Source organism: Lipophrys pholis (assembly GCF_963383615.2).
Source record: "Lipophrys pholis genome assembly, chromosome: 10".
Taxonomy (NCBI): Eukaryota; Metazoa; Chordata; class Actinopteri; order Blenniiformes; family Blenniidae; genus Lipophrys; species Lipophrys pholis.
Window position 1 is genome coordinate 31,432,168 of NC_137640.1, and position 10,822 is coordinate 31,442,989.

The 10,822-nt window shown below is 43.9% G+C and overlaps 1 protein-coding gene across 2 annotated transcripts; it reads right to left on the reverse strand.

Moving 5' to 3' along the window:
* Positions 1-376: 376 nt before the first annotated feature.
* On the reverse strand, positions 377-10,221 carry ntmt2 (N-terminal Xaa-Pro-Lys N-methyltransferase). 2 transcript variants are annotated; one of them, XM_080473894.1, is made up of 4 exons: positions 9,510-10,221; positions 7,018-7,190; positions 3,122-3,345; positions 377-1,453 (listed from the first exon to the last, which is right to left on the reverse strand). In XM_080473894.1, the coding sequence occupies exons 1-4, from the start codon at positions 9,760-9,762 to the stop codon at positions 1,345-1,347; spliced, it is 759 nt and encodes a 252-aa protein (XP_080330020.1). In that variant the 5' UTR covers positions 9,763-10,221; the 3' UTR covers positions 377-1,344. The 2 variants fall into 2 exon arrangements, with proteins under 2 accessions (XP_080330020.1, XP_080330019.1); XM_080473893.1 differs by having other exon boundaries at positions 3,090-3,345; positions 9,510-10,214.
* Between the last annotated feature and the right edge of the window lie 601 nt (positions 10,222-10,822).

Genomic DNA, 10,822 nt, shown 5'->3' on the forward strand with positions numbered 1-10,822 from the left:
CAACTGGTCCTACAATTTGTCGTCGTGACCCGTCCCCCTGAAGTGAGGACACCTGTCTTCAGGGGACACTTGCCCTTGGATTGTAGGGTGCCTCTACACAGGTTTTACGGTATTGAGTAAATCTAATTAAAAGAGTCAACAAAATTTGCTATGAAAATGCTACAAGTGGTCAAATAAATAAAATAAATAAAATAAATAGCTTACATTGTGGGTGAAAAGTGCTAACATAGCTAATTGTTGCTGGAGTTGTTTTACTCGCAAAGTTAAATTAGTCGTAGTTGTTTGCAATACTTCTTGTACGCTAAGTCAAATGCTTAGACACGGCACAAGCTCACCCGAGCAGTGCTAACGCTAAAGCATGAAAACACAATGAGATGAAAAGTTTCACAGATTTTATTTTCCAGCTAAATCGTTAAAAAAACTAAATATTTACATCACTGTTTGCATCACGACAGCTGTTTCAAAGCTAATCTTCACTTTGTTTTTACACTGTTAAAATATCAACTAAGCTACATGCTAACTTTTCCAGTTTTACAGTGATGCTAACATCAAGCTGACTTCAAGTTATTGTCGAGCTAACAAGAGTGAGCATCAAGCTATCATCATGCTAATGCTGCTATTACAGTCAGTTCAATTGCTTCTGTTACGGCTAGTGCAAAGTTGTTTTTACACTGAGTCATTTTGGCATTGTTTCTTGCTAGCGTAATCATTTGGCGTAGTTTACAAATGAGCATTGAGCGGTTTATAAACAACGTTGTTACATAAGCTAGCATGGAGTCATTTTTGTGTTGCCTCTTGCTAGCTTAGTCAATTTTCTGTGGTGTCTGAAGTTAGTGCCTGAAGCTGTTTTTGCTAGCGCTGAGCTGTTTTTGCTATCTAGCATTGAATCATTGAGGCCAGCTAGCATTGAGTCATTTTGTCCAGCAAGCATCGAGTCACTTTGGCTAGCGTGCATTGAGTCGTTTTGGCTAACTAGCATTGACTAATTTTGCCGTTGTTTCTTCCTAACTTTTTTGCTAGCGCTGAGACATTTTTAGCTTTTTATACCACGGAGTGATTTTGGCTAGCATAGTCGTTTTGGAGCTAGCTTACAAAAATTACAACACTAACATTGTTGCTTTATAAGCTAGCAGGTAGTTGTTTTGGATAAAATTAATGTTTTTGAATCTAGCTGGTAGCTATGTAGCTATAGCTAGCTAGCGCATGGCGATCATCCAGACAGGCATGATGATGTCGGGGAATCCGTCCTGATGCTCCACGGCGAGGATCTGCAGTCCGGCGGCAGCGATAATGACACGCATGACGTCCAGGTGACGGCTAACACTGCTATCGCTAACATCTAGTTTAGCACCCTGCCGCGCCATGTTGTCCTTCAGGATGATCACGCCGTCCGAACGAAGACTCTTCCGACAACGACGCAGGAAGTTCATCAGGTCCTTGTCCGTCAGGTGACCTAGCATTGAGCAAAATAGTTACTTTCAGAAAAAGGTTATTCATCCATCAAGTGACCTGGAATTGGGGAGTTACTTAATTTACTTAGTTATTTTCTTTACTTTAGTTGCTTCAATTACTTGCCCCTGAGGTGCAAAAATTAACTTTTGTTACATTAGTTATACTTTGTAAAAAGTTAATTTAGTTACTTATCCATCAGATGACCTAGAAGTGAGAAAATTGTTTATTTAGTTACTTTAGTTACATTACAAAAAAGTTACTTATCCATCAGGTGACCTGGAACCGAGCAGGTGGTTCCTTTAGTTACTTTACTTACAATACAAAAAAAGTTACTGATCTGTCAGGTGACCTAGCAATGGAAAAGTTACTTATTTTACTCTAGGTACTTTCTGTACTTGAATTACTTGCAGAAAAAAGTTATTTATCCATCAGGTGACCTAGCACCTGAAAGAAAGTGCTAAAGTTACGTGAAGAAAAAATAATTTATCTGTCAGGTGACCTAGCTTTGGTAAAAGTAGTTACTTTAGTTACTTTTAGAAAGTGACTTATCTGTCATGTGACCAAGAATTGGAAAAAGTAGTTACTTTACTTACAATAAGACAAAAGTTACTTATCTTTCAGGAATCTAGCATCATGAAAACAGTTAATTTAGCTACTTTAGTTACAGTAAGCAATAAACTACTTATCCGTCAGGTGGCCTAGCATAAGGTAAAATATTAACTTTAGTTACTTTAAGAGAAAAGTTACTTATCTGTCAAATGACAAATCATCGGGAAAAATATTTACTTTGGTTACTTTCTTTACTTTAGTTACTTGCACATGAGGTGATCTTGTATCACAAAAGGTTACTTTAGTTACATCCATCCATCCATCCTTCCATCCACCTTCTCCTTCTCCCTCTTCTCTGTTTCCAGGTGGTGGAGGTGACAGTCTGAGCACCGTCACCCAGATCACATTGCACCATAAGAACCTTCCTGCAGGTGGAGAGCCCCCAGGAAGGTGAAGAGCCCACAGGAAGGTGGAGAGCCCACAGGAAGGTGAAGAGCTCACAGGAAGGTGGCGCCCAGCGTGGGACATGAACCCTCTACCTGGAGACTGAGAGTCTCATGCTCTACCTACTGAGCTGGACGGGGGCCACTTAAGTTATATTCGTTATATTATGTATAAAGTTTCTTTAGTTACCGTACTTTACTGTACCATTCTGAACTATCAGGTGACCCAGCATTGGGAAAGTTACATTTGTAGCTTAGTTACATTAAGAAAAAAATTACTTATCCGTCAGGTGAACTATCATTAGGAAAAAGTTACTCTCGTAACTCTAGTTACTCACAGGCCACCCACTGGACTCAGACAATGTTGTACTTGTCCCCGGTCAGGCTGAAGTTACTCTAGTTACTCACAGGCCACCCACTGGATCCAGACCACATTGTACTTGTCCCGGGTCGGGCTGAAGTTACCCTAGTTACTCTAGTTACTCACAGGCCACCCACTGGATCTAGACCACATTGTACCTGTCCCGGGTTGGGCTGAAGTTACTCTAGTTACTCTAGTTACTCACAGGCCACCAACTGGATCCAGACTACAATGTCCTTGTCCCGGGTCGGGCTGAAGTTACTCTAGTAACTCTAGTTACTCACACGCCACCCACTGGATCCAGACCACGTCGTACTTGTCCTGGGTCGGGCTGAAGTCCTGCAGGTTGTAGCAGAACAGGGTCTCCACGCGGTCCGCCTGGTCCTGGTCCAGGAAGTCCTGGTGGGCCGTGAGCAGGAACCGTTCCACCATGTCCACCAAGTCCACCTTCTGGAAGACCGGCAGCAAGACCGAGCGCGAGACCCGACCGATTCCAGACCCGCAGTCCAGGGCAAAGGACGACCCAGCCTTACCGGGTCCCTGGAACCAGAACCAGAACCACAGGACGACCCAGCCTTACCAAGCTAAAAATGCTATAAAAAAAGCTAAAAATGCTAAAGTTGCTCAGAATGCTAAAGTTGTTGAAACTTTTAACATCACTAAAAGTGCTAACATTGCTAAAGTGCTAATTGTTTCTAAAAAAGTTGCTAAATGCTTACAGTGCTAAAATGCTAAAATGTAGTTTAAAATACTAACTGTGCTAAATATGCTAATGTGCTAACATGCCAAAAATGCTAACAAGCAGCTTAATATGATGAAGGTACTTAAATCATATTTCAGTGTTAGCAGTGTTAGCAGTGTTAGCACATGTTGCCTGGCAAACAAAGCTAATACGCTATTGAGCTAAATGACTAAAACAGGGCTTTTCCACCAACAAGAACCAGGAGCTAGTTCAGGTTCTAGTTCAGACAGGTTCTTAAATGAGCACCACCAACGAACCGGTTCTTGTTCCACAGTTCACGGAGCCAAATGACAGCCACGTCATTGCGTCACTCCAAAACGTGACACGTCACTGATTTCACTGATTTCACCAATTTCACGCTGACAGCGCTCGTAGAAGAACCAGGAGACGGACTGAACCAGTGGTTTGGTCCGGGTCGCTCCATCTAGTCTGACCTGAACCTCGGATGAAAACATTGAGTCTCCTCGTCGCTCTATTGGGGTTTTATCACGTCCGTCTTGTTTTAGTCCAGAGCCCCAGAGTGGCGGTCATAACGCCAGACAAGACCTGGAAGTGAAGTTAGTTACAATGATGTCACCAAGACCAAAACTGATTCTAGATTCTCAATCCACCAGCTGACTGACGCAGCAGGAGCTCTGCAGCGTCTCGATGAGCCATAGCTCCGCGATCGCGGATTAAATTATCTCGTTCCCTCATATTATTAACTTATCCGCCCCCAGCTGATGACGCGTCTGGCCCCGCTCTGGCACTGCTCTGGCACCGCTCTGGCCCCGCTCTGGCACCGCTCTGGCACTGCTCTGGCCCCACTCTGGCACCATTCTGACGCTCCTCTGGCTCCACTCTGGCCCCGCTCTGGCCCTGCTCTGGCACCGCTCTGGCACCACTCTGGCACCACTCTGACACTCCTCTTAAACCGCGCTGGCTCTGCTTTGGCCCCCGTCTGGCTCTGCTCTGGTTCCGCTCTGGCCTCACTCTGGCACCGCTCTGGCCCCATTCTGGCCCCCTCTGGCTCTGCTCTGGCTCTGCTCTGGCCCCGCTCTGCTCTGGCTCCGCTCTGGCCCAGCAACGATGTGGGGCCAGTGTAACACCAGTTTAGCCCCTGATAGGCCGGCGCTTTGGTGGTGGAAAGACAAAGAACTGGTGCTAAATCTGGTCCTGGACCAGAACTAGAACCTGGTTCTTTTTGGTGGAAAAGCTAACAGGTTAACATGCTAACCTTGGAGCCTAAGATTGGTAGCCAGCGATACCCGCTAACCCCCATGCTAACCCTGCATTTTAGGATGCCACCAGCGGACTATAGTTAGCTGCTCAGCGCCATTAGCGTTTATATCTGGAAACGCCGGAAACATGAGCATGTAGCCACTGAGCTAGCAAAAGAATTCGTCTACTGAAATAATCAGCACTGTGCTATGTTTAGCACACACGCGCCGAGCACTTCACTATGTTTAGCATGCGCAAGCTGCGCTCCTCACGTGTCCCTCATGCTAGCTGCTTTTACACGGTGTGAATTGTTTACGATAAAAATAGATCAGAACATGAATCCTCACACCATGCTAACACCACTAACACAGTTACTTTAATTACTTTAGGCTCAGTGTAAGCTCCTTTAATTACTTTTAGGACAGTTACTTACTATCATATAAAAGTGACTTATCAGTCAAGTGACCTGTCATACTTACTTGAGGTACAACCATTTACCTTTGGGTTACTTTTGGGTTTGCATTAGCCTTTATCTTTAGCCTTTAGCATTAACCTTTATTGTTAGTGGCTATGTACCATAACGTTGACTTTCTAGTTTAACGTTAGCCTTTAGCATTAGCAGCTATGTACCATAATCGTCTTGAGGAATTGTTGAGTGTTAGCATTGGTCTTTAGCATTAACCCTTAGCATTAGCACATACATACTATGAATGTTTTGCGGATCCTTTTAGTGTTACCAAAAGCCTTTAGAATTAGCCTTTAGCATTTGCGTCAAGATAGCATAAACTTGAATTTCTTGTTTAGCATTATATTTTAGCGTTAGCGGTTCCGTGTTCTGAACTGTTTGAGAAACCTTTAAGTGTTATTTTATTTATTAGTTGATTTGGACGGTTCAGATCAATGAACAGGTCATTGCTTCACTATGTTACCGTAAAGATGCTGGATTAGGCACAATGCTCATTTCTGTCCGTCGTCCCACATAAAACCAGACAATTTACAAACATAAAACAACTATAAAAACGTATAAAAACAATCCGGTAAAACAAAGACAAAGATGATTAAATAATTTGTCTTAAAAACCTACCATAAAGTGCAAAGAAAAAGTGCTTACTCAGCAGTCTGATGTCGGTAAAGTGCCAGTTTATTTTCTCTAAATGTATTTTAAAGTGCATGACTGTCCTGTTGTTCATCAGCCAGATCTTGTATTGGTTATTCAAAAGGACAAAGGTGGAGCTCTCTGGGATAACTGGAGAGTTAGTATTCCAGTTTCTGCAACCTGTAACAGCCAAGGAGGACTTTCTAAATGTAATTTCACAGCACCCCCTGGTGGTTGACCTGGTAATAGTAAGACTATTTCTTTCCTTGATAAACTCCCCCGGGGCGGTGGGACTTTTAAATAATTCAAAATGCTCAAACCTGAGAAGTTGATATTTCTTTAAAATTGCACAATGATGTGACGACTGTGGCTTTTGGTCAAACACTTTGATGTTTTTTATAGAGCTGCTCAGTCGGTTCTAGAGCCCAGACTCTAACAGACTCTAACAGAGCTGCTGGTAGTGAAGCAGAACTCCAGGTGAGAGACCATCATGCAGTGGAGGTAAGATTTAATACCTTCAGTCGTAATGAAGCGCCGGACTAGTTTAAAATGTAGTAAATTGAATTTGATTATTCTGGTCACCTGTTTGGGTGAGCGCTCTGAGATGTTTGTTGATGTGATTTAGCGCTTTACAAATAAAATTGAATTGAATTGAATTGTTTGATGTGTTTTTCAAAGTTGAACCCTGAGGTACTCAACATTTCCAGTACTTCTCCATCTAAGAACACAGAGAAGCTGCTTTGTGTCGCTGGTCATTTGGTGATCCTCCTGCAGGCAGGTTTTTCTGGAATGTTCTCACAAGGTTTTTCTGGAATGTTCTCACAAGGTTTTTCTGGAATGTTCTCACAAGGGTTTTCTGGAATGTTCTCACAAGGTTTTTCTGGAATGTTCTCACAAGGTTTTTCTGGAATGTTCTCACAAGCTGAACATCAAACAGTTTTTTGCTGTTGAACATGAGAAAGTTGAATTTTAGCCTTTATCGACTCTTGTCACTGAATCCTCTCCCTCAGTGAAGATCACCGCGACATCTGCATACACCTTTAGCATTATCCTTTAGCATTAGCGACTACGTGCTATGAACATCTTGAGGAACATTTACGTTTAGCATTAGTGGCTACATACCATGAACTTGCTGAGGAACCTTTGAGTGTTAACATTAGCGTTAGCCACATACCATGAACTTGCTGAGGAACCTTCGTGAGCCTTCCAGGTCGACGTGAGAAACTTCGATGAAATCTCCCATCATGCCCTCCTCCGTTGCCGGAACGTCTTCGTAGAACTTCTGAGCTCGGAAATAAAAGGTTTTCTCTCCTTCCTGGAACTCGCATGTTAGCGGGAACAGCTTCACTGCAAATAGCATCATGGTAACTGTTAGCATCATAAGTTAGCAGGAAAAGCTTCACTACAAGTAGCTTTTAAGGTAATGGCTTCTTTTCATTGGTGATGGTTTTCACTTGTACTTGTACGTGTACCTGTTCCTGTTCCTGTACCTGTACCTGTACCTGTTCCTGTTCCTGTTCCTGTACCTGTAGCTGTACCTGTAGCTGTTCCTGTACCTGTAGCTGTAGCTGTAGCTGTTCCTGTACCTGTTTCTGTACCTGTTCCTGTTCCTGCACCTGTAGCTGTTCCTGTACCTGTACCTGTACCTGTACCTGTAGCTGTAGCGATAGCTGTAGCTGTTCCTGTACCTGTAGCTGTACCTGTTCCTGTAGCTGTAGCTGTACCTGTACCTGTTCCTGTACTTGTACCTGTTCCTGTTCCTGTACCCGTTCCCGTACCCGTACCCGTTCCTGTACCTGTACCTGTTCCCGTTCCTGTACCCGTTCCTGTTCCTGTTCCTGTTCCTGTACCTGTACCTGTACCTGTACCTGTACCTGTTCCCGTTCCTGTACCCGTTCCTGTTCCTGTTCCTGTTCCTGTTCCTGTACCTGTACCTGTACCTGTACCTGACTCACCTCACTCCAAACTTTCCAAAGTTCCACGTTTCTATTCTCCTCTTATTAGTTTTTAATAGAACATTAGATCTTCTTGGTTCTCTGCAGGCCTCCTGTAGCTCAGTCCAACACTTTAGAACGTCACAGTCACACTGAATTAAACTGGAGATTTAATACTTAAATCAAGTTCAGCATTTTCATAGCAAAGAATATTTAATTCTTCAGTGAAAAAGATGAATGATGTGCAGTTATCCAAACACGTGTCAACATTTTGGAAATGAAAGATGAGATCCTAGGTCTATAGAATTATAGAATAGAACCTGTGTGGTTCTGCTGATAGAATTCCTCAACATCTTGGAAAGGAAATTCCTCCAAATTCCTCTTCTCTGCTTCAGCATTTGAACGAATCAGGATGAGTCAGAGAATTAGGAACCAATCAGAGGCCTCCTCTCAAAATATATATACCACATGGTATCAGCTGACCAATCACGTTGCTGGTTACTGGGCGTGATACAAACCAGAAGTCACTCACAAGTTGTTTAATCCAGTCGATAATCTGCTATATTCTGGTGAAAAAGATGAATTTAGGCCAAATCAGACGGTGACAAGTAGCGATGGACATTATACACATATTTAGAGGCTTTGAGCAAAACGTCCAATATTTATTCAGCCGTCTTTTCTGAAAATTGACCGTCCAAATGACGGCTGGAGGCTCGCTGTCTAAAGCCATGCATCACACTTACTGTTGGCATTGCACATCAGCGAGAACAGCTTCACTGCAAGAAGCATCTTGCTAACTGTTAGCATCACACATTAGCAAGAACAGCTTCACTGCAAGAAGCATCTTGCTAACTGTTAGCATCACACATTAGCAAGAACAGCTTCACTGCAAGAAGCATCTTGCTAACTGTTAGCATCACAGATTAGCAAGAACAGCTTCACTGCAAGAAGCATCTTGCTAACTGTTAGCATCACACATTAGCAAGAACAGCTTCACTGCAAGTAGCATCATGCTAACCATGAGCATCATAAGTTAGCGGGAAAAGGTTCACTACAGGTAGCATCCAGCAATCCTTTAGCATTGTATGTCAGTGTGAACAGCATCACTGCAAGTAGCATCATGCTAACTGTTAGCATCACACATTAGCAAGAACAGCTTTACTGCAAGTAGCATCACGCTAATGTTAGCATCACACAGTAGCAGGAAAAGCTTCACTGCAAGTAGCATCACGCTATTACATCACACATTAGGAGGAACAGCTTCACTGCATCCAGCTAACCATTAGCATTAGCCAGCATGTAAGTTGAACATGCTAACAATATGCTAACATGCTGTTTTTTATCAATGATGCGCTATCGACATGCTAACTTGCTAGTTTTTCGCTAATGACATTCTAACAACATGGCAACATGCTATTTTTCACTGACATGCTAATATGCTAGTTTTTCATTAATGGCATGTTAACAACATGCTAACATGCTATTTTTCAGTAATGATGGGCTAAAGACATGATAACATGCTAGTTTTATTAAATTTCTAAGCTTATTTTTGCTAATTACATGCTAGTTACACATGCTAACACTATGCTGCATGCTACATGCTAACACACCAAGGGGGATCTGGATCACCATGTACTGGTAACCATGCTATCATGCTGCATGCTAACACACCAAGGGGGATCTGGTCCACCATGTACTGGGAGTCATGCTACCATGCTACATGCTAACATACCAAGGGGTATCTGGACCACCAGGTACAGGTAGCTAGCGAAGAACTCGTTGCGTAAGGTATGGTGCAGGTGGAAAGACATGCTATGTTTGCACATGTTAGCGTCGGCTAGCTTCCAGCGCTCCCGCATTGCATTGTGTGCCGCCGCGTACTCCAGGTTAGCTGGTGGGGAGTCAGAGGGGGTGGAGCCAGAACCAGCATCAGAGCCAGGATCTGCATTAGGATCAGGGGGGTCTGTTTCTGAGGTGGTTCCCATGATAAATGGCCTGGACCAGGATCACAGTCCAGGGGGTCTACAGGGTGGAGGTTCTGGTCTTAGTAGTAGTTCTACGCCAGGTGGTTTTTAAAGACGTTCTGGTTCTGGAGTTGTTGGTTTTCCTGGTTCTGGTCCTGCTGAGGAGGTTGGAGGTGGTGGTTCTGGACTCGTTTGTTGGTCTGGTCTTGTTGGGGGTTTGGACTCTTGGTGGTTCCGGTACTGGTGGTTTTTAAAGAGATTCTGGTCCTGTGGGAGGTTGTAGACTTTATGGATCCAGACTCAGTCTTGGTTCTGGAGTTGTTAGTGGTTCCGGTCTTGGTGGAGGTTCTAGGACTAGTAGAAAAGGTCCTGGTTCTGGTCTCGTTGTGGTTCCGATCTCTGTGGTTGTAGTATTCCTGGTTCCAGGTCTTTCTGCACTCTGTTCGTCCCAGTTTATGCTCTGGACTCAGAATGTGGTCTGGACACATGTGCAGGGACTTTTTCTTGAAGGGGGCGGAGCTAAATCCACCGCGGAGGGAGGTGGGGGGGTGAATTCCTGAGACGTTAACGCTAAACTTAGCATCAGGTGCTGGCAGCAACAAAACCACATTCCTGCTGCTAGCATACAGCCTGCTAACACACACACTGAGGCCCGGTTTACACGACAATGAATTCGAGTGCATCCGCAAAACTATTTAACTTTTGGGGGGTCCGTTTCTTTCACAGCGCTAATCCCTCCAGCAGAAACTGCCCGGAGCTTACAGAGCCTGTTACTGCGCATGCACATCTCTCCCCCTCCCTCCTGCTCATGCAGTTGTAAACAAACATGGCCGACCCATAGTGGTACGACCCGCCGCCCATATTCTAGTTTTATGGTCCAGATCAGTAGTTTAATAGTTGAGACTCTCCCTGATATCATCCGGTTCCTCATCAGTCCATACGGATGTCAGGTTCTCTCCATTTTCTTCACGTTTATAGTGTTTTGTTCTCTGCACACGTCTGTGTAGTTTCATTACAAAATCAAGCAACAGCGCCCTCCAGTGGCCCGGCAGACTAACTACATTGTTGTCTCTATGTCCCC